General features: G+C 44.1%; 1 protein-coding gene across 1 annotated transcript; it reads left to right on the top strand.

Annotated features, from left to right (window-relative positions):
* The first annotated feature begins 585 nt into the window (after positions 1-585).
* Positions 586-18,362, top strand: LOC116367379 (putative short-chain dehydrogenase/reductase family 42E member 2). The gene is made up of 11 exons (XM_031818853.1): positions 586-817; positions 2,287-2,382; positions 3,258-3,315; positions 4,020-4,138; positions 5,205-5,280; positions 6,587-6,669; positions 8,008-8,145; positions 8,306-8,371; positions 8,466-8,529; positions 8,757-8,830; positions 18,081-18,362. The coding sequence occupies exons 1-11, from the start codon at positions 668-670 to the stop codon at positions 18,321-18,323; spliced, it is 1,167 nt and encodes a 388-aa protein (XP_031674713.1). The 5' UTR covers positions 586-667; the 3' UTR covers positions 18,324-18,362.
* The last annotated feature ends 6,124 nt before the right edge of the window (positions 18,363-24,486 follow it).

The raw sequence follows: 24,486 nt of genomic DNA, 5'->3' as shown, positions 1-24,486 counted from the left end.
TGAGATAAAACAACTAGAGTTTGACATCCGAACAGACAATGGCACAAGGTGTCTGTCTGTATCTGCAGCGCTCTCCGAGATGAGTCATTGTACAGACTACTCACAGTCAAACTTGTTTTAGTCCTGTACTTTACTCTATTGATTACTCCGTCAAATGAATTAGTATTTCTTTGTTATTTTTTTATAGTCTGGTCATGTAAATGAATTGGCAAAGAAAATGTTATTAGTTATATCCTATGAAGGTGGCTACTGTGTATCTTATGGAGAATAGCTGTAATGATGAGGTAGCTACTATTTGAACCCCCTGTCACTTACAGGGTTCCGAATTCCATCTATCCCAAGAGGAGTCTGAATGGAGTTGTGTGGCGGTATGAAGGACAACGGAGGCTCTCTGTGCCAGGTAGAGCAGCTGCCCTACCCCTGTGTCCCCCTGCCTGACCCAGGAAGTGCTGGGTGCCGAATACAGGCTAATAGACACCTCCACAACCACCACCTCAACCATCAGCTCCAGTCCTGGGTGAGCCGACCAGCACCAGACCTAACCTCAACCCCAACTCCAGCCTCCCGACACAGGGCCAATGGGGTGGTGGGTGCCTGGTGCAGCAGCCCAGAGTGTCCAGCCTCCCGCCTGGATGAAGTGACTGATCAGGCCTTGAGAGGGGCAGGGATGGGGACAGGCAGGGTGCTGGTGACCGGGGGAGCAGGGTATTTCGGGTTGAGGCTGGGGAGAGCTCTGGTCAGCCAGGGAGTGTCTGTGGTGCTGCTGGATCTTCACAAGCCACAGTGGGATACTCCAGACGGTACTGTCTTCCATCAGGTAGGTAGAGTAGACGCACTAGTCACTTCGGGGCAAATCCTAACTTTCAAATGTTTACTTAGTATCTCACTGTCATCAATGCTTGACAAAGTTAAAGTTAAGATTCATCCCCGGGGTATGTAACTCCAGTCCTGCATTTCCCAGGGTTTTGTTGCTTTCCTTTTGTTCAGTGGTGGAAAAAGTACTAATTTTTCATACTTGAGTAAAAGTAAAGATACCTTAATAGAAAATAGCTCAAGTAAAAGTGAAAGTCACTCAGTAAAATACTACTTGAGTAAAAGTCTAAAAGTATTTGGTTTTAAATGTACTTAAGTATCAAAAGTAAATGGAACTGCTAAAATGTACTTAAGTCTCAAAAGTAAAAGTACAAACTATTTCAAATTCCGTATATTAAGCAAACCAGATGGCACAATTAAATATATATATATATATATATATATATATATATTATTTTTAATTTTTTTGACGGATAGCCAGGGTCATACTCCTACACTCAGAAATAATTTTCAAATGAAGCATTTGTGTTTAGTTAGTCCGCCAGATCAGCGGCAGTAGGGATGACCAGGGATGTTCTCTTGATAAGTGTGTGAATTGGGACCATTTTTCTATCAAATGTAATGAGTACTTTTGGGTGTCAGGGAAAAAGTATGGAGTAAAAAGTACATTATTTTCTTTAGGAACGTAGTGAAGTAAAAGTACAAATTTGCCAAAATATTAATAGTAAAGTACAGATCCCCAATAAACAACTGAAGTAGTACTTTAAAGTTATTTTACTTAAGAACTTTACACCACTGCTTTTGTTTTTGATCATTGTACCTAAATGATTACTAGTTTGAAATTCCCCCACTTGGTTTGTTAAGATTGTAATTGAAAAAGTAAAGAGAGAGAACACTGTATGTTATCAGGGGGATACATTGAAATTCAAGTGTCTTTAGTGTAGTATTTCTCCTCATATACCCCAGGGTAGACGGGGCTAATAAGGTTGGGTATACATGGCTCAGGTATAAAGACACAGGTAAGTGATCTAGTTGAGGTTGCCAGGTGTTGACTAGGACAGAAGGAGGCCGGGGCTCTGATTCAGGTTTCAGGTGCAGCCTTCATGGCACTTTAACTTAATTGTACTTACTAATCATTGGCTAATATATGGACATACCATGTACTATATGTTCAAGCTGTCATCTTACCCAGCAAGATAGTTCACCGTGAAAAGACGCCGGGGAGTTCCATAGCAGGAACTGGATGAATTATGTCAAATGTTTCCTCACATTACTGACACTTTAATATCAGAGCCGCTCTTTCTAATATGAATACAACAAAGGCTTGACTATTTCTAACATGAGACAGTTAAATCCGATGGTTTATCGTACTGTTATATTACATACTGTATAACAGTGAAGTACAGTCATAGGGTAGAGGAAAAAACACATCATATCATTGTCTTTCATAACACTGATTTTGTCCTCTTGCAGAGTGACATCCGGGACTATGATTCTCTGTATAAGATCTGTGAGGGGGTCGACTGTATATTCCACACCGCTTCCTATGGGATGTCAGGCCCAGAACAGGTGAGTTCCTGAACAGATGGAGGGTAGAATTTAACCCTTCTACTTTCTTTATTCATTTAGCTGACTGGGAATGTAAACAATTCAAAGACCATCACTCATAGTCGCTGGTCTCCTGTAACACTGTTCCAAGAATAAAGTACAGAGTAAATCTTTTGTCTTAAATGCAACGACTTGAGTGGCGTGTGACAGAGATGGAATGGATGTCTGTCTATGGGTTCCAGAGTAGGATAAATTGGGCAAAGTGCTCTTATTCTCCATGGACTTTACGGTGTCCCAAAACGTTTTGGAATTAGTGCTACAGGATACAAATGTCTGTTTGAAACTAACTGACTGTGTATATTGGTTCCTGACTTCCCTGAAAAGTTGCATATCCCGGGGGCTATTCGATGCTTATGCAGAACGCCACAGGATGTTTTTGTGCTGGTCAAGGGCAGTCAAGTCTGGGGTGAACCAAGGGCTATATCTGTTCTTAGTTCTACATTTTTTGAATGGGGCATGCTTATTTAAGATGGTGAGGGAAGCACTTTTGAAGAGCGACCAGGCATCCTCTACTGACGGGATGAGGTCAATATCCTTCCAGGATTCCCGGGCCAGGTCGATTAGAAAGGCCTGCTTGCTGAAGTGTTTTAGGGAGGATTTGACAGTGATGATGGGTGGTCGTTTGACTGCAGACCCATTACGGACGCAGGCAATGAGGCAGTGATTGCTCCGATCCTGGTTGAAGACAGCAAAGGTGTATTTAGAGGGCAAGTTGGTCAGGATGATATCTAAGAGGGTGCCCGTGGTTCCGGATTTAGGGTTACACATTAGTTACACATTACACATTAGTTCCCACACAAACCGTGTTAAAAGTTATTCTGTTCTGTGTCTCACAGCTGAGGAAAGAGCAGGTGGAGTCGGTCAATGTCGGAGGGACGAACAACGTCATTAATGGTAACAAGCTCCACTCCCTCCTCCCCGCCTTCCTCCACCCCTTCCTTCCCTACCTCTTCCCCTCCTTTCTTCCCTACCTCCTCTCCTACTTCCTCCTCTCCTTCTTCCTCCCCTCACTCCTCCCCTCCTTCCTCCCCTCCCTCCTCCTCTCCCTCTTCCCCTCCCTCCCTCCTCACCTCACTCTTCAACTGTTGTCACACTCATCAGCTTCCCCTCTCCCACAGACAGGTAGACCATTTCTTAGATTAACAACACATTCATTACATTACATACAGTATTATCTTTGCACAGCATACTGTATGTAAATACCTTTTCATAGGCACAAGAGGTCCTAGGAGGTGGACATTTTTGGCCCTCCTTCGCAAAAATGTGTAAACGTTTGACCCCTATGATGAAATAGTGAAAGAGACCTGTTGAAGGGCTTCTAATGGGGTGCAGTGTAACAGTACAGCCATATATGAGGAGCCATAAAATGCCTGCTAAATGTAGTTGGAGGTGGTGTAGAACAGTCTCCTTGTCCAAGACCTACTGACTTGTGTTAACTCCCAGAGCTAGTGACTAGGCTTGAGCTCAGTGGGCTAATAGGCTTTTGAGTCATGACCCAGGTTTAGAAAATGAAATAAACTCCTAAATAAAAATGTGTTGTCAGTTAAATGACTTGGCCCAATGATAACCCTGTCTGTGTGTGTGTCTGCTCGTTTCAGTGTGTGTGGAGAAGGGCATCACCAGGCTGGTCTACACCAGTACGATCAACGTGACGTTTGCTGGAAAACCCATAGAGGAGGGCGACGAGGACTCATTGCCCTGTGTGCCCCTGGACATGGTGAGTAAGAACAGGATGTCCCAATGAGGAGCAGCTTTACTGTAGCCTGGGTAAACCAGACTGAATGATAGTGAGTGCAGCTTACTGTCTGCTTTACCCAGGCTGGCTTTACTGTGTCTATATAGAATACGTGTTTGCTCTGGGTTGATGGAAACACAACTTTTTTGATCTTTTTTCATAGTTTACTTTTCATGTGGTACATACATTTGGTTAAAGGAATGGGCACCTTTGCTATGTGATGTTTTACCTTGAGATTGAAGCTGACATGGTGTACATGACATCCAGAACCAGGCTGATAAAGGAAGCTCATGAATGTAATCTTCTCCCAGAGCTGCTCCTTCCAGCTTACATGGCTGTGCATGACTGTATAAGTCCCGCATGAGTAGAGTTACACAGTTTAGGATAGCTTGGAGGCTCAAAGCCTGTCAACCTGACACTGGTGGGGTGTGTGTAAGAGAGAGTGAGTGTGTGTGGTGTGTATAGTATGGGTGTCACACCTCTGACATGCATCTATCTTGCAACCCCTTCTGAAGGACATACAGGTAACTGCCCAAATAAAGGAAACAACAACATAAATGTATTAATTAATAGAGTGTTGAGCCACTCCGAGCCACCAGAACGGCTTCAATGCTCCTTGGAATAGATTCTACAAGTGTCTGGAACTAAATTGGAGGGATGGAACACCATTCTTCCACGAGAAATTCCAAATTTTGGTGTTTTGTTGATGGTGGTGGAAAACACTTGCCTGATGACTCAAACTGAATTCTTCCCCTGCTCTCATTCACTACATACTTCAGTCTGAGACTGCCATCAAAACAGCTCTGCATTTTTATACATGAGCCTAAGCATGATGTGACGTTAATAGCTTAATTAACTCAGGAAAGCTCCTGCTTTAAATATACTTTGTATCCCTCATTTACTCAAGTGTTTCCTTCATTCTGGCAGTTACCTGTACTTTCCTCAGCAGTAGCAGTAACAATGAATAGGTCCTCTGATGGCTTTGTCTTAGGAAATAATGAAACACATGGATTGATATGAATAGATATGATGTGTTCTGCTGTCCCAGCACATAGACCACTACTCCAGGACCAAATCTATCTCTGACCAGATGGTCCTAACAGCCAATGGACGCTCACTCAAAGGTAAGAGACCCTAGAAATAGAATGAAGATATACAGTATTAGATCTATTATTTTAATTCTGTGTCCATGGCAGAGACACTGTGACTTTGTCTGGCATGGTCTTGAGGTGATAGGATGGGGGCTACTTACAGCATCAAGACAGTGATGATATCCTCAAATGGAAATGGTCTGTTCAGGTCCTTGACATTGTCTTATGATTCTCAGTGTGTATGAATGTATGCTGTATGTTTCCACAGCCAAACTCTGTGTGTGTGTGTGTGTGTGTGTGTGTGTGTGTGTGTGTGTGTGTGTGTGTGTGTGTGTGTGTGTGTGTGTGTGTGTGTGTGTGTGTGTGTGTGTGTGTGTGTGTGTGTGTGTGTGTGTGTGTGTGTGTGTGTGTGTGTGGGCGTGTGCACGTGTGCTTGTGTGTATTTGTGAGTGAGTGAGGTTGGCTTGGAAACCAAGCTTTCCATGTGTGTGCAACCTAATCCAACTGGACCTGCTGACACCAGTTCAATTTAGAGCTGGAAAGCACAATGCCACTTGAGACTGGAGAGCAGTGTCCACCCGACACCGTTTTGCCTCAAGCAACACACACACAGGGATGTACTTACACACACAGAGACACACAGTTAGTAGCAGTAGTACCAGACATGCAGTACAGACTCTCGTCACAGACAGATGTCAGGTACATGCTTACTGTAAAACTGACAGTCAGAATCACAGGAGACATTGATACACACACAATGCTTCCATTAACATAAACCCATGTACAGTTCATCTCTCTCAAAGGTGTGTAGGAATTCTCTTACTGCGTTAGTGTGATGCCAGTGAGTACTTGATTAAATAGGTGTGATGCCTTCAGCCCCTCCTTGGGGGAAACCTAACCCCCTATCAATGACCACTTATTTATATATTAAATGAAGCTAGGAGCATGGCGCTATGTCATTATATATTAAACTAAGCTAGGAGCATGGCGCTATGTCATTATATATTAAACTAAGCTAGGAGCATGGCGCTATGTCATTACTGGACCATTCATGCATTTATTAAGACGGGATGTAGAGGAAATATATTAACACTGGAAGATGGGTTCAGGTTGAAGCAAAGGTTAGCATATTATATATGTTGATGAACTATTACTACTACTTACATACAGTATTACAGTAACCTACATACATTTGCATAGTACACTATCTTGCAGTTAAGTGGAATTTACATTTCTAGACTCACTTATAAGTAATTACACGGTGGAGTAACTCATTTGTAACAAACTTTCAGTGTTGCCAGATTCAGTTCATTATTCAATGCCATTATCTTCTTTAAAGGTGGGGGTCTCTTGCGGACCTGTGTTCTAAGACCCTCAGGCATCTACGGGCCAGAAGAGAGACGACACCTACACAGGGTTATGGTGAGTGTCCGCACACCTACCTACCACATAGAATCACAATGAAAAGAACTGAGACATCTCTACATTCCACCTGATTTGTCACTTTCCATCCAAGACGGCGGCACCATAGGGATAAATGTCTGTGTACTGTTTAATTGTGTGGGTGGCACAATAAAATGACAGCCCAGTCTCATTGCCCTTCTATCAGGTATAGAGGTTCTCTTAGGGTTTAGATCGGCTGGCAGAATGTGTACCTGGTGAGGATATATTATTAATGGACCCTCTTAAAGTATCCTGTTTCACGCCTCTCTCTCTCTCCCCTGGGGAGAATGAAGGGAAGGAATACTCTATGCTGGGCTGGGTTGAACAGGGCTCGGATGCTGCAGTTCCCGGTTCACTATAGGGAAAGCTGCTTAGAGGCCTTTTAATCTTTCTTCCCCTAATACAGTTGACCTCTCCCCGCACTCAATGTCAGACCATTGTACACACACGGACCCATGCATGCCTTGACACACGTACACAACCCCAAACACACTCACATGAGAACAGACATACTCTCAGCACAGCAATACAGTCTAACCTAGACTGTATCTGTATCTGTATCTCTCTCGCTCTTGCTCTCTCTCTCTCTTGCTCTCTCTCTCTCTTGCTCTCTCTCTCTCGCTCTTGCTCTCTCTCTTGCTCTTGCTCTCTCTCTCGCTCTTGCTCTCTCTCTCTCTTGCTCTCTCTCTCTCTCTTGCTCTCTCTCGCTCTTGCTCTCTCTCTTGCTCTTGCTCTCTCTCGCTCTTGCTCTCTCTCTTGCTCTTGCTCTCTCTCGCTCTTGCTCTCTCTCTCGCTCTTGCTCTCTCTCGCTCTTGCTCTCTCTCTTGCTCTTGCTCTCTCTCGCTCTTGCTCTCTCTCTCGCTATTGCTCTCTCTCTCTTGCTCTTGCTCTCTCTCGCTCTTGCTCTCTCTCTCTCTCGCTCTTGCTCTCTCTCGCTCTTGCTCTCTCTCTTGCTCTCTCTCGCTCTTGCTCTCTCTCTCTCTTGCTCTCTCTCTCGCTCTTGCTCTCTCTCGCTCTTGCTCTCTCTCTCGCTCTTGCTCTCTCTCTTGCTCTTGCTCTCTCTCTCGCTCTTGCTCTCTCTCTCTCGCTCTTGCTCTCTCTCTTGCTCTTGCTCTCTCTCTCGCTCTTGCTCTCTCTCTCTCGCTCTTGCTCTCTCTCTCGCTCTTGCTCTCTCTCTCTCTCGCTCTTGCTCTCTCTCTTGCTCTTGCTCTCTCTCTCGCTCTTGCTCTCTCGCTCTTGATCTCTCGCTCTCTCTCTCCCTCTCTCTCTCTCTCTCTCTCTCTCTCTTTCTTCACTTCTTCTTCTCTCTCTCCCCAGGTGAATGTGGAGCGCCGGTTGTTCAGTTTTAGCTTTGGAAACCGCCAGGCCAAGATGAACTGGGTCCATGTGGACAACCTGGTGTTGGCCCACATCCTGGCTGCTGAGAGCCTCACACCCAAGAGGAACTGTGTGGCTGTGAGTTTACTACTACTCACCATCTCCATGGATACCAATGATCGTTTCAGCACTTGTTTGTTCTACCTTCAAGTGGCATTTGTACACATTGTACATATTTAGGCCTGTGTGTGTTTGGGGTGGGGGTGTATACATAGTAATATCAACCTTTCTCCCTCAGAGTGGACAGGCCTACTTCATCAACGACGGGGAATCTGTCAACCTGTTTGAATGGTTAACACCACTGGTGAGTAACTCTATATATTCTTTGGGTGATTAACACATATAGTTGATCTTGTCTTGGTCTTTGATATCCCCTCTGTCTTTCCCCTCCTCTCTAGTTTGAGAAGCTGGGGTACAGCCGACCGTTGATACACTTGCCTGTCTCACTGGTCTATTCAGCAGGTAGGAGACACAAACGGGCACGCATTCACACACACACATATACGCACGCACACACACAAATACCCACGCTGCTGTAACAGGACGCTGATCATGCCCAACACCAGCCACAATCTGTCAGGATACACACCAGTTTCATACTTGCCAAACTGTTGTTATAGTACGCTGCTCATAGCTCAGACCTGCCATGCTGCTGTCTTCCCTCCTCATCTGAGGTGTGTATTTCACAGCCATTCTGATGGAATGTTTACACCTGGCTCTGAGGCCAATAGTGGAGATCCCTCTGCTCTTCACCAGAAATGAGGTAAGCGTACAGCTATGTATCTACAGTACCTATCTACTACTTACATACCTATCTATATGTACCTGCCTGCCTGGCTGCCTACCTGCCTACCTACCTACCTTCATAGCGCTTTCTACACCTAACCCCTCTACTCACTTCCCATTTTTACTCTGCCTTTTTACCCATTCTTCTTCTTTCCTCCTTTCTCCCTTCTCAGTTTTACATTGCAGCCAAGCACTGATGTGAGGACCAACCTGCCTCACCACACTTGCAAGAAAACGTTGTTGAGAAATATACCATGTTTTCCAGTGTTACATATTCAGTGTATTAATTAAGTGTAACAGTCTCTTTCCTGTCACATACTTGATACAAAGAGCAAACTCACAGAAGGGAGAACATTTTGAATTTACTTAGACCTTTCACTCTGTGTGAGTTCTAAAGTTCTGAAGTTATTGCATTCTGGGTCATGATGACATGTCTCAGTCAGTGTAGAACCCCACTGGGCCACGGTGGCAGGGTCGTTCCACAAAATGAGTACCTTTGATATTTTAAGTAGAAATTGTGCACAAATTTGAAAGCCATGAAGTGCCCTTCAATATAGACCACGTGGAATATTCAATAAATCAGATTTATTTTTTTGAATAAAGACTTACTGAAAGTGTTACAATTATGCATTTGGACATGTCCCTCTTTGCATCCTCTGTGACTTCTAGGAATACACAATTAGTCCCAACATTTATCCAAGTTGTCACCATCATTGTAAAGCCGTAGTTATTTTGTTGGTTTGACAAAGTCATTTCTGAAGATGATTATTTATTCATGTGAATATTTTTTATTTTATTTTTTTTATTTCATTTTATTTTTTATTTCACCTTTATTTAACCAGGTAGGCTAGTTGAGAACACCTTTATTTAACCAGGTAGGCTAGTTGAGAACACCTTTATTTAACCAGGTAGGCTAGTTGAGAACAAGTTCTCATTTGCAACTGCGACCTGGCCAAGATAAAGCATAGCAGTGTGAGCATACAACAAAGAGTTACACATGGAGTAAACAATTAACAAGTCAATAACACAGTAGAAAACAAAGGGGGGGTCTATATACAATGTGTGCAAAAGGCATGAGGAGGTAGGCAAATAATTACAATTTTGCAGATTAACACTGGAGTGATAAAAGATCAGATGGTCATGTACAGGTAGAGATATTGGTGTGCAGAAGAGCAGAAAAGTAAATAAATAAAAACAGTATGGGGATGAGGTAGGTGAAAAGGGTGGGCTATTTACCAATAGACTATGTACAGCTGCAGCGATCGGTTAGCTGCTCAGATAGCTGATGTTTGAAGTTGGTGAGGGAGATAAAAGTCTCCAACTTCAGCGATTTTTGCAATTCGTTCCAGTCACAGGCAGCAGAGTACTGGAACGAAAGGCGGCCGAATGAGGTGTTGGCTTTAGGGATGATCAGTGAGATACACCTGCTGGAGCGCGTGCTACGGATGGGTGTTGCCATCGTGACCAGTGAGCTGAGATAAGGCGGAGCTTTACCTAGCATAGACTTGTAGATGACCTGGAGCCAGTGGGTCTGGCGACGAATATGTAGCGAGGGCCAGCCGACTAGAGCATACAAGTCGCATACAAGTCGCAGTGGTAGGTGGTGGGTGGTATAAGGTGCTTTAGTGACAAAACGGATGGCACTGTGATAGACTGCATCCAGTTTGCTGAGTAGAGTGTTGGAAGCCATTTTGTAGATGACATCGCCGAAGTCGAGGATCGGTAGGATAGTCAGTTTTACTAGGGTAAGCTTGGCGGCTTGAGTGAAGGAGGCTTTGTTGCGGAATAGAAAGCCGACTCTTGATTTGATTTTCGATTGGAGATGTTTGATATGAGTCTGGAAGGAGAGTTTGCAGTCTAGCCAGACACCTAGGTACTTATAGACGTCCACATATTCTAGGTCGGAACCATCCAGGGTGGTGATGCTAGTCGGGCATGCAGGTGCAGGCAGCGACCGGTTGAAAAGCATGCATTTGGTTTTACTAGCGTTTAAGAGCAGTTGGAGGCCACGGAAGGAGTGTTGTATGGCATTGAAGCTTGTTTGGAGGTTAGATAGCACAGTGTCCAAAGACGGGCCGAAAGTATATAGAATGGTGTCGTCTGCGTAGAGGTGGATCAGGGAATCGCCCGCAGCAAGAGCAATATTGATCCATTTTAAGGTTAAAAATAAATCCTGGCCCCAATTTTAAGGCCAACCCTGTTACGTGAACTGAACTCTCAATTTAATATGATGAAACAATTCATTGAAACAAAAACTTTTTTTAAAGAAACGTTGAACATCTAATAGTCAAATCATAGTGTAAAATCAGGTAAGCTGGTTCTACCCTTTTTATGACGACACAGGATATGACCCAGATGCAGACACGGGGGGAGGATAGTACAGATAATTTATTAGGAGCACGGGGTAGGCAAATGGCAGGTCGAGGGCAGGCTGAGGTTCGTGATCAAGTCAGAGTCCGGCGGGTACATCACGGTAGGCAGACTCGGGGTCAGGGCAGGCAGAATGGTCAGAACCGGGAAGATCTAGAAAATATAACTAGAGAAACAGGAAGGCTGGTAAGACCTGACAAAACAAGATGAACTGGCAACAGACAAACAGAGAACACAGGTATAAATACACAGGGGATAATGGGAAGATGGGCAACATCTACACAACAGGTGTAGGCCTGATCACTGACAACGATGAGACGGCCTATAGGGAGGAGATCAGAGACCTGACCGTGTGGTGCAAGGACAACAACCTCTCCCTCAATGTGATCAAGACAAAGAAGATAATTGTGGATACAGGAAAAGGAGTACAGAGTACGCCCCCATTCTCATCGACGGGGCTGCAGTGGAGCAAGTTGAGAGCTTAAATATCCTTGGTGTCCACATCACCAACAAACTAACATGGTCCAAACACATCAAGACAGTCGTGATGAGGGCACGTCAAAACCTATTCCCCCTCAGGAGACTGAAGAAATTTGGCATGGGTCCTCAGATCCTCGAAAGGTTTTACAGCTGCACCATTGAGAGCATCCTGTTGGGTTGCATCACTGTCTGGTATGGCAACAGCTCGGCCTCTGACCGCAAGGCACTACAGAGGGTAGTGCATACGGCCCAGTACATTACCAGGCCCAAGCTTCCTGCCATCCAGGACCTCTATACCAGTAGGTGTCAGAGAAAGGCCCTAAAAACAGTTCAAGACTCCAGCCACCCTAGTCATAGACTGTTCTCTCTGCTACCGCACGGCAAGCGGTACCGGAGCGCCAAGTCAAGGTCCAAGAGGCTTCTAAAGAGCTTCTACCCCCAAGCCATAAGACTCCTGAACAGCTAATCAAATGGCTACCCAGACTCTTTGCATCACCCCCCCTCTTATACGCTGCTGCTACTCTTTGTTATTATCTATGCATAGTCACTTTAAAAGCTCTACCTACATGTACATATTACCTCAATTACCTCAACACCGGTGCCCCCGCACATTGACTCTGTACCAGTACCCCCTGTATATAGCCCTGCTATTGTTATTTACTGCTGCTATTTAATTATTTTTTTTAGGTATTTTCTTAAAACTGCATTGTTGGTTAATTAAGGGCTACACCTGTTGTAAGTAAGAATTTCACTGTAAGGTCTACACCTGTTGTATTCGGGGCATGTGACAAATTAAATTTGATCTGGAGGTGGGTGGAGACAAGCACAAAGACAGGTGAAACAGATCCAGGTGTGATACTTTTTGGCCATTTTCTGGTGTTTTGTGGTGGAATACTGAGCAGGTTGAGCATTAGTAATACGTCAACCTTGTTACCAATAGATAGACAGGCTAGAAATGTTTTAACAAATAAAAAATGGTGAAACTTGCATTCAATTCCCCTCCCTGTTCAAGCTTCCATTTCCCTTGTCACAAGTCATCAACCCTGTTTCAGTCAACCCTGTTACTTTATTTAGTGCTTAACAGGCACTTACTATAGTCTGTCTGTCTGTCTGTCTGTCTGTCTGTCTGTCTGTCTGTCTGTCTGTCTGTCTGTCTGTCTGTCTGTCTGTCTGTCTGTCTGTCTGTCTGTCTGTCTGTCTGTCTGTCTGTCTGTCTGTCTGTCTGTCTGTCTGTCTGTCTGTCTGTCTGTCTGTCTGTCTGTCTGTCTGTCTGTCTGTCTGTCTGTCTGTCTGTCTGTCTGTCTGTCTGTCTGTTCATACGTGCGTGTTTGGGTTAAGGGGAGCTTGGTTTACTAGATGCTTCATTAGATTCTTGTTTGTCTCACTGAGGCTTCATGCAGTCAGCAGAGCAACTGATGAGACCATTGAGATGCAGTCAGCAGAGGAACTGATGAGAACATTGCGATGCAGTCAGGAGAGGTACTGACAATAACATGGGGATGCAGACAGGATAGGAACTTACGAGATCACTGAGATGCAGTCAGGAGAGGAACTGATGAGACCATTGAGATGCAGTTGAAAAAAGTTGATCTGTTACTGCAAACAGCAATAACTGCCCAGAATGTATAGGCCCCCTCCTTCTTACCTTGTTCTGTGTAGCTCAGTTGGTAGAGCATGGTGGTTGCAATGTCAGGGTTGTGTGTTTGATACCCACGGGAGACCAGTATGAAAATATATCACTCCAGTTGCTCTGGATAAGAGTGTCTGCTAAGTGACTAAAATGTAGATGTTCCCTCTCTTTCATGGATATGATTGGACTGGAAATGGCTTATGTCAAACTGACCTGGGGTCAAATACATGTGTATTTGAATATCTGGTATTTAAAATACTTTTTCTGAGTATTTTAGTATTTAAGGTCACAGTTATGAAAACAGGACACTAAAGAGGCCTTTCTACTGACTCTGAAAAACACCAAAAGAAAGATGCCCAGAGTCCCTGCTCATCTGCGGGAATGTGGCATAGGCATGCTGCAAGGAAGCATGAGGACTGCAGATGTGGCCTGGGCAATAAATTGCAATGTCCGTACAGCCCAAAGGGAGACGGACAGCTGATCATCCTTGCAGTGGAAGACCATGTGTAACAACACCTGCACACGATCGGTACATCCAAACATCACACCTGCGGGACAGGTACAGGATGGCAACAACAACTGCCCGAGTTACACCAGGAACGCACAATCCCTCCATCAGTGCTCACTGTCCGCAATAGGCTGAGAGAGGCTAGACTGAGGGCTTGTAGGCCTGTTGCAAGGCAGGTCCTCACCAGACATCACCTGCAACAACTTTGCCTATGGGCACAAACCCACCATCGCTGGACCAGACAGGACTGGCAAAAAGTGTTCTTCACTGACGAGTCGCGGTTTTGTCTCACCAGGGGTGATGTTCGGATTCACATTTATCGTCGAAGGAATGAGCGTTACACCGAGGCCTGTACTCTGGAGCGGATCTATTTGGAGGTGGAGGGTCAGTCATGGTCTGGGGCGATATGTCACAACACAGACTGAGCTTGTCGTCATTGCAGGAAATCTCACCGCTGTGCGTTACAGGGAAGACATCCTCCTCCCTCATATGGTACCCCTCCTGCAGGATTATCCTGACATGACCCTCCAGCATGACAATGCCACCAGCCATACTGCTCATTCTGTGCGTGATTTCCTGCAAGACCGGAATGTCAGTGTTCTGCCATGGCCAGCAATGAGCCCGGATCTCAATCCCATTGAGCACGTCTGGGACCTGTTGGATCGGAGGGTGACGGCTAGGGCTGTTCCCCCCCAGAAATGTCTGGGAACTTGCAGGTGCCTTGGTGGAAGAGTGGGGTAACATCTCACAGCAAGAACTGACAAATCGGGTGCAGTCCATGAGGAGGGGATGCACTGCAGTACTTAATTCAGCTGGTGGCCACACCAGATACTGACTGTTACTTTAGATTTTGACACCCCCTTTGTTCAGGGACACATTATTCCATTTCCATTTCCATGTCTCAGTTGTTGAATCTTGTTATGTTCATACAAATATTTACACATGTTAAGTTTGCTGAAAATAAACACAGTTGACAGTGAGAGGATGTTTCTTTTTTTGCTGAGTTTATTTTAAAAGATTTTCAAATACTATTTTTCAAATACCTGAGTTAAAAGCATGGGAGTGTATTTGAGTCAGTGTATTTAAATGTTTTGTATACTTTCCAAGTGTACACTGAGTGTACAAAACATTAGGAACACCTGCTCTTCCATGACATTGGCTGACCAGGGGAATGCTATGAAATCTTATTGATCTCACAATCAGTGCTGATGAAGGGGAGGAGACAGGTTAAAGAAGGATGTTTATACCTTAAGATAGGTGAGACATGTATTGTGTATGTATGCCGTTCAGAGGGTGACTGGGCAAGACAAAAGAAGATTTGGGGTATGGTAGTAGGTGCTAGCCGCACCGATTTAAGTGTGTCAAGAACTGCAACACTGTTTGGGTTTTTCACGCTCAACAGTTTCATGTGTGTACCAAGAATGGTCCATCACCCAAAGGACATCGAGCCAACTTGACACAACTGTGGGAAGCATTGGAGTCAACATAGGCCAGCATTGCTGTGGAACGCTTTCAACACCTTGTAGCGTCCATGCCCCGATGATATGAGGCTGTTCTGAGGGCATAAGGGCAATAATTGTTTTATACACTTGTGAACTTTCAAATGCATTAAAATATTTTCTAATGAAATATATCTGAATACTTACTTCAAATGTATGTGAAAGTAATTAAGATAGTTGAAATAGTATTTGAACCCAGGTCTGATGTCACACATCTCCGACCTTTCAAGGTCCGTAAAAGGAGGTAGAAAAAAATGTTTTTGGAATGTAAAGCAGCCATAATAATGGCAGTAGTATTGCATACATTCTGCCCTGGCACTGAGGAGGGCCGAGGAGCTGTTTGTAGTAGGAGCTGCTATCTGTCGTACCCAAGAAGGTATTACTTCATGAATGTGTGATGAGACAGAAACCAAAGCCGTGCCCATGGGGCTGCTGGTCCAGGAGCTACTTCAGTCAGACATTCTGGCGGCTGCCACCGGGAGATCGATAATTGTCCTGTGAATAAAATATTAGCCCGTTGTGTGTATTTCTCCTGGAAGGGTGGGATGGAGTAGGGAGAAGTTGCCCCATAATCATTGATCCAGGGTCAGACATTATTTTACTCCTCATAGGATTGTCTATGACTTACAGTAAGGTAATCCTAGATCTGTGGTTAGAGCCAACATCTACCCCAATTGACTGGGTCAGGAAGTTCAACACTGGGGACACAGGAACTGACCTCATTGCAGGCTCAACTCCAACTAGTTCCCTTGCTTTAGGGTTATCTCCTAACCTGAACCATTACTGGACAACATCACTACTCTGCTCAACGGTGGTCCGTCAGAGACAGACAGGTGTACAGAGAGACATACATGCTAAGTCTCTAAAGGGTAAATCCATTTGAATTCAATCGCTGTTGTTTTAAACACAACTTTCCAGACATGTTTGCCCATGGACGAAGTGGTCAGAAAGTGACTTTTTAGACATGAATACCAAAACATTCAAAAGATCCACTACATGACCAAAAGTAACATTCCAAAGGTGTTCAATGGGGTTGAGGTCAGAGCTCTGTGCAGGCCAGTCGGGTTCTTCCTCACCGATCTTGACAAACAATTTCTGTATGGACCTCGCTTTGTGCATGGGGGCATTGTCATGCTGAAACAGGAAAGGGCCTTCCCCAAACCGTTGCCACAAAGTTGGAAGCTATAGTTTTAAGATTTCCCTTCACTGGAACTAAGTGGCCTAAGCACAAACCATGAAAAACAGCCCCAGACCGTTATTCCTCCTCCACCAAACGTTACAGTTGACACTATGCATTGGGGCAGGTAGCGTTCTCCTGGCATTCATCAAACACAGATTTGTCCTTTGGACTGTCAGATGGTGAAGTGTGATTCATCACTCCAGAGAACACGTTTCAACTGCTCCAGAGTCCATTGGCAGCGAGCTTTACACCACTCCAGCCGTCTCTTGGCATTGTGCATGGTGATCTTAGGCTTGTGTGCGGCTGCTTGGGCCATGGAAACCCATTTCATGAAGCTCCAGACGAATAGTTATTGTGCTGACATTGCTTCCAGAGACAGTTTGGAACTCGGTAGTGAGTGTTGCAACCGAGGACAGAAGATTTATATGCGCTACACACTTCAGCACTCGGCAGTACCGTTTGGTGAGCTTTTGTGGCCTACCACTTTGTGGCTGAGCCGTTGTTGCTCCTAGACGTTTCCACTTCACAATAACAGCACTTACAGTTCTTGCAGGGAATAAACTTGACGAACTGATTTATTGGAAAGGTGGCATCCTATGATGATGCAACGTTGAAAGTCAATGAGCTCTTCAGTAAGGCCATTCTACTGCCAATATTTGTCTATGGAGATTGCATGGCTGTATGTTGAATTGTATACACCTGTCAGCAACAGGTGTGGCTGAAATAACCAAATCCACTAATTTGAAGGGGTGTCCACATACCTTTGTATATATAGTGTAAAAGTGTTCAAGGTTAAGCATACCCCACCATACCATGAGACATCCATGTCTTCATCACTGGAAAAGATAAACGGTTGAGATTGATATTATTTAAAAGCTTAAAAGCTTTCAGGTTCAAAAAGTCTCTTTCTGAGAACTTGTATGGAAGGCAAATATGTATGGAAGGTTTTGTTCACATCAAAAGGGGTGCTGTCAAAAAGTGAATTCAAATGGATTTACCCCAGCGAGACAATAGGAAACTTGTTGAATCTCTGTGTTACACTGAGCCACCGGGTTTGTCTGAGAGCTTCTGTCACTACAGGTATTTTCCATGCTGACATCGTATCCTCTGTGCAGTAAGGGGATATAGGCACCAGCGAGACATCCTTCACACAGGGGGGCAGGATGTTGGTAAACTGAGGTTATTCAAAGACATTAGCATGGAGTCAAACTCCCTTGAAGCTCCAGAGCTCCTAACTTGTCTCCCAGGCTGTACTGAGAGCTATGCCCATCTCAGAGCACCCTGATTGGGCAAGAGTGAAGGAGTGCTGTTGAGTTTGTTAAGCTGCCTTCGTGGCAAAGAGGTGGGGGCGAGAGACAGGGGCACAGTACAGACCACTAACACTCTTCTCCTTAACAGCTTGTTTAACTCTTTTTCCTTTAACTGGGTGTTGGGTGCCAGTCTGTTTCTGCTTTAACCAACGGGTCAAGTCTTAACAACCAAGACAATTAACTTGGTTGAATGCAGAGACAGTCAGGTACCTGGCAACCATTTCCCTGAATCTTTTCTGCATCCTCCTAGGTGAGGAACATTGCAGTGAGCCACACCTTCAAGATCGAGAAGGCCCGTCGAGACCTGGGCTACTGCCCCAGACGCTACAGCCTGGGGGACTCAGTGGACCAGTACATACGGTCCCGACCATCCCGCTCCAGGCCCTCCCCCCTAGGCCCCTCTCGGACTGTTCCCCTGCTCCTGGTCCTCCTGCTGCTGTTGGGGTTCAGCCTGGCTGTCCTCCTACTTTGCTCCTGGCTCTGGGATCACTAGGTAGCTACTGTGGCTAAAACTTAAGTAACAGCCCACTAAGACCCAACCCAAATCAAACACAGCTAATACACTCACTAATACGTTTTATTTGTTAGCTGCCTTTCTGGACACCTATGGTCTTGGCCTTACATCAAGCTAAAAGCAATGATAAAAAGCATGCATAGTGTACATCTAGATACACATAGAAGACCACATGAATATACCACATACTGTTGACCTAATGCTAGCAACTCCGCCCTTCTATAATGTTTATCATGGTATATCATGTTATCATACAGTTGACTAAGGCTGTAGATGGATGATTATCAAATGTATAGTATGTAGAATATTTGAAATAATATGGTGCTTTGTTCAAACCCTATTGCCTTCCATAGGGCGGAGTATATCATATATCTGGGTTTGTTTTCTTGAGAAAGAGGTTCTAATATATTGAACCAGAGAATCATAATGTGAATACAGTACAGTACAGTACAGACTTAAAAAGTACTACATGGTATGACTTTCTGTAAATTTAGAAATGTAACATTTTATTGGACTGAAGTGAAAACTGAAGTTTTAGTAAAAAGGATTCCTCTTTGCATTGATGTTTATATACTGTATATATATATATATACAGTCCCAGTCAAACGTTTAGACACACCTACTCATTCAAGGGTTTTTCTTTATTTTTACTATTTTTTACATTGTACAATAATAGCGAAGACATCAAAACTATGAAATATCACATATGGAGATCAACCAAATTGAGAAGACTGCTGTGTCTTTGTGAAACGCAGAGTAGGTGAATGGATGATCTCCGCATGTGTGGTTCCCACCATGAAGCATAGAGGAGGAGGTGTGAGGGTGTGGGGGTGCTTTGCTGGTGACAATGTCTGTGATTAATTTAGAATTTAATGCACACTTAACCAGCATGGCTACCACAGCACTCTGCAGCGATACGCCATCCCATCTGGCTTGTGCGTAGTGGGACTATCATTTGTTTTTCAACAGGACAATGACCTAACACACTTCCAGGCTGTGTAAGGGCTATTTAACCAAGAAGGAAAGTGATGGAGTGTGGCATCAGATGACCTGGCCTCTACAATCCCCCGACCTCAACCAATTTGAGATGGTTTGGTTTGGGATGAGTCGGACCGCAGAGTGTAGGAAAAGCAGCCAACAAGTGCTCAGATGTTGGAAAAGCATTCCAGGTGAAGCTGATTGAGAGAACGCCAGGACTGTGCAAAGCTGTCATCAAGGCAAAGGGTGGCTACTTTGAAGAATCTCAAATATAAAATGTATTTTGATTTGTTTAGCACTTTTATGGTAACTACATGATTCCATGTGTTATTTCATAGTTCTGATGTCTTCACTATTATTATACAATGTAGAACATATTAAAAATAATGAAAAATAAAGAACAACACTTGAATGAGTAGGTGTGTCCAAACTTTTGACTGGTGCTGTATATATATATATAAATATGTTGATTGTCATTCATAATAATGCATGCCACCCCCCTCATCTTCTCTGGTGAGGGATTTGTTGTGATTCACATTTAGTCTGTAGGATTAAATCAACCAGTCATAGTCATTTTATAAGCTTTTGGGAAAAAGAGAAAGCCTTTCTATGTTGAATGCCAATTACTATTTTGTATTAAGAATAGTTTTTATGTTTATGGTGTGTATCTGAGAAATATTTAATTGCTCCCAGTGCTCTTCCATTTTTCTTCAATTCAAATATTGCAATATGAAACAGTTATTAAATAATATGTTTTGCTGAATGACATGAACGGAATAAAGCCTTACTAAACACAACTGTTTGTCGTTTTGTGACAATGGGACAGAAAGTCATAGAATCTCATTTTTAACCTAACCCTAACCTTAACCCGTACCGTGACCACACTGCTAACCCTAATGCATAAACCTAACCTTAAATTAAGACCAAAAATATATATTTGTTTAATGAATTTTTTACAAGTGGTGGAAAAATTACTCAATTGTCATACTTGAGTAAAAGTAAAGATACCTAGTAAAATACAACTTGAGTAAAAGTCTTAAAGGGTTTTGTTTTAAATATACTTAAGTATCAAAAGTAAAAGTACAATCCATTTCTAATTCCTTACATTAATTAAAGCAGATGGCACCATTTTCTTTAAAAAAAAAAATCTTTATTTTTTTATTTTCTTTTTCTTCTTTAATTAACCAGGTAAGCTAGTTGAGAACAAGTTCTCATTTACAACTGCGACCTGGCCAAGATAAATCAAAGCACTGCAACAGAAACATCAATGCCGAGTTACACATGGAATAAACAAGCGTACAGTCAATAACATAATAGAAGAAAAGAAAGTCTATATACAGTGTGTGCAAATGGATTGGGTGGGCTATTTACAGATGGACTGTGTACAGCTGCAGCGATCGGTTAGCTGCTCAGATAGCTGAAGTTTAAAGTTAGTGAGGGAAATGTAAGTCTCCAGCTTCAGCGATTTTTGCAATTCGTTGCAGTCACTGGCAGCAGAGAACTGGAAGGAAAGGCGGCCAAAGGAGGTGTTGGCTTTGGGGATGACCAGCGAGATATACCTGCTGGAGCACGTGCTACGGGTGGGTGTTGTTATCGTGATCAGTGAGCTGAGATAAGGCAGAGCTTTACCTACCATAGACTTATAGATGACCTGGAGCCAGTGGGTCTGGCGACGAATATGTAGCGAGGGCCAGCTGACTAGAGCATACAGGTCGCAGTGGTTGGTGGTATAAGGCGCTTTGGTAACAAAACGGATGGCACTGTGATAGACTACATCCAATTTGCTAATTAGAGTATTGGAAGCTATTTTGTAGATGACATCGCCGAACTCGAGGATCGGTAGGATGGTCAGTTTTACTAGGGTAAGTTTGGCGGCGTGAGTGAAGGAGGCTTAGTTGCGAAATAGAAAGCCAATTCTAGATTTGGTTTTGGATTGGAGATGTTTGATATGAGACTGGAAGGAGAGTTTACAGTCTAGCCAGACACCTAGGTATTTGTAGTTGTCCACGTATTCTAGGTCAGAACCGTCCAGAGTAGTGATGCTAGTCGGGCTGGCGGGTGGGTGTGGGCAGCAAACGGTTGAAAGCATGAATTTGGTTTTACTGACGTTTAAGAGAAGTTGGAGGCCACGGAAGGAGTGTTGTATGGCATTGAAGCTCGTTTGGAGGTTAGTTAACACAGTGTCCAAAGAAAGGCCAGATGTATACAGAATGGTGTCTTCTGCGTAGAGATGGATCAGGGAATCACCCGCAACAAGAGCGACATCGTTGATATATACAGAGAAAAGAGATGGCCCGGGAATTGAACCCTGTGGTACCCCCATAGAGACTGCCAGAGGTCCAACAGGACAACAGGCCCTCCGATTTGACACACTGAACTCTGTCTGAGAAGTAGTTGATGAACCAGGCGAGACAGTCATTTGAGAAACCAAGGCTATTGAGTCTGCCGATAAGAATACGGTGATTGACAGAGTCGAAAGCTATAGCCAGGTCGGTGGAGACAGCTGCACAGTACTGTCTTTTATCGATGGCGGTTATGATATCGTTTAGTACCTTGAGCATGACTGAGGTGCACCCATGACCAGCTCGGAAACCGGATTGCACAGTGGAAAAGGTACGTTGGGATTCGAAATGGTCAGTGATCTGTTTATTAACTTAGCTTTCGAAGACTTTAGAAAGGCAGAGCGGGATGGATATAAGTCTATAACAGTTTAGGTCTAGAGTGTCACCCCCTTTGAAGAGGGGGATGACCGCTGCAGCTTTCCAATCTTTGGGGATCTCGGGACGATACGACAGAGAGTTTGAACAGACTGGTATAAGGGGTTGCAACAATGGCAGTGGATAATTTTAGAAAGAGAGGGTCCAGATGGTCTAGCCCAGCTGATTTGCACGGGTCCAGGTTTTGCAGCTCTTTCAGAACATTTGCTATCTTGATTGGGGTGAAGGAGAAGCTGGGGAGGATTGGGCAAGTAGCTGCAAGGGGTGCGGAGCTGTTGGCCGGGGTTGGGGTAGCCAGGAGGAAAGCATGGCCAGCCGTAGAGAAATGCTTATTGAAATTTTAGATTATCATGGATTTATCAGTGGTGACCGTGTTACGTAGCTGTAGTGCAGTGGGCAGCTGGGAGGAGGTGCTCTTATTCTCCATGGACTTTACAGTGTCCCAAAATGTTTTGTAGTTAGAGCTACAGGATGCACATTTCTGTTTGAAAAAGCTGGCCTTTGCTTTCCTGACTGACTGTGTGTATTGGTTCCTGACTTCCCTGAACAGTTGCATATCGCGGGACTATTCGATGCTATTGCAGTCCGCCACAGGATGTTTTTTTGCTGATCAAGGGCAGTCAGGTCTGGAGTGAACCAAGGGCTATATCTGTTCTTCGTTCTACATTTTTTTGAATGGGGCATGCTTATTTAAGATGGTGAGGAAATTATTTTAAAGAACTACCAGACTGACGGGATGAGGTCAATATCCTTCCAGGATAACCGGGCCAGGTCTATTAAAAAGGCATGCTCGCAGAAGTGTTTGAGGGGTGGTCGTTTGACAACGGACCCATAGCGGATGCAGGCAATGAGGCAGTGATCGCTCAGATCCTGATTGAAAACAGCAGAGGTTTATTTGGAGGGGAAGTTGGTCAGGATAATATCTATGAGGGTGCCCATGTTTACGGATTTAGGGTTGTTCCTGGTGGTTACCTTGATAATTTGTGTGAGATTGAGGGCATCTATCTTAGATTGTAGGGCTACTGGGGTGTTAAGCATATCCCAGTTTAGGTCACCTAACAGAACAAACTCTGAAGACAGATGGGGGGCAATCAATTCACATATAGTGTCCAGGGCACAGCTGGGAGCTGAGGGGGGTCTATAACAGGCGGCAACAGTGAGAGACTTATTTCTGGAGAGATTAATGTTTTAAATTAGAAGCTCGAACTGTTTGGGCAAAGACCTGGGGAGTATGACAGAACTTTGCAAGCTATCTCTGCAGTAGATTACAACTCCTCCCCCTTTGGCAGTTCTATCTTGACGGAAAACGTTGTAGTTGGGTATGGAAATCTCAGAAATTTTGGTGGCCTTCCTCAGCCAGGATTCAGACACGGCAAGGACATCAGGGTTGGCGGAGTGTGCTAAAGCAGTGAGTAAAAAAACTTAGGGAGGAGGCTTCTGATGTTAACATGCATGAAACCAAGGCTTTTTCGATTACAGAAGTCAACAAATGACAGTGCCTGGGGACACGCAGGGCCTGGGTTAGCCTCCACATCACCCGAGGAACAGAGGAGGAGTAGGATGAGGGTACGGCTAAAGGCTAGCAAAACTGGTAGTCTAGGGCTTTGGGGACAGAGAATAAAAGGAGCAGATTTCTGGGTGTGGTAGAATAGATTCAGGGAATAATGTGCAGAGAGGCGTATGGTGAGGTGCGGGTACAGTGGAGGTTAGCCCAGGCACTGAGTGATGATAAGAAAGGTTGCATCTCTGGACACGCTGGTTATACTGTGTGTGGTCACTGCATGTGTGGGAGTTGGGACAAAGGAGGTATCTGAGGCATGTACAGTGGGACTAGGGGCTCCGCACTAAAGTAAAACAATTATTGACAGACAACAAGGGGCACACTCCAACCTCTGACATAATTACAAACAAAGCATTTGTGTTTAGCGAGTCAGATCAGAGGCAGTAGAGATGAAGAGGGAAGTTCTCTTGATGTGTGTGATTTGGTCCATTTATGTAAAAATGTAACGAGTGCTTTTGGGTGTCAGGGAAAATGTATGGAGTAAAAAGTACATTCTTTTCTTTAGGAATGTAGTGAAGTAAAAGTAAAAGTTCGCAAAAATATAAATAGTAAAGTAAGGTACAGATACCCCAAAAAACGACTTAAGTAGTATTTAAAGTATTTAAAGTACATATACTTTAGTACTTTACACCACTGCCTATATCAGGTGACATCGCTCAGTTCTGCCTCCAGAAAAAGACTCATGACAATAAAAGACAAGAAGCGTTAACCTTTTTCAAATGCCAGACTGTATGTACTATGATACATGCACAACATGAGGGAGCAATTGCATAATCCACAAATCATACAGCAACACCATAAAAGGTTGCAGTTGAAATTACGTCAAGGTCAAGTAGTCTGTAATGTCCGTTTTGCATAGATTTTTCAAAATGAAAAAGACCGTTGC

The sequence above is a fragment of the Oncorhynchus kisutch genome, unplaced genomic scaffold (assembly GCF_002021735.2).
Source record: "Oncorhynchus kisutch isolate 150728-3 unplaced genomic scaffold, Okis_V2 scaffold1665, whole genome shotgun sequence".
NCBI classification, from domain to species: domain Eukaryota; kingdom Metazoa; phylum Chordata; class Actinopteri; order Salmoniformes; family Salmonidae; genus Oncorhynchus; species Oncorhynchus kisutch.
The sequence above is the reverse complement of the archived record's forward strand: the minus strand, read 5'-3'. Positions and strand labels throughout refer to the sequence as shown.

Excerpts from the sequence above, each read along its gene's own strand:
- LOC116367379 (XM_031818853.1), top strand. The coding sequence starts at position 668 with ATGGGGACAGGCAGGGTGCTGGTGACCGGGGGAGCAGGGTATTTCGGG. Across the intron at positions 818-2,286 it reads ACGGTACTGTCTTCCATCAG|AGTGACATCCGGGACTATGA; the intron begins GTAGGTAGAGTA and ends GTCCTCTTGCAG. Across the intron at positions 3,316-4,019 it reads GACGAACAACGTCATTAATG|TGTGTGTGGAGAAGGGCATC; the intron begins GTAACAAGCTCC and ends TGCTCGTTTCAG.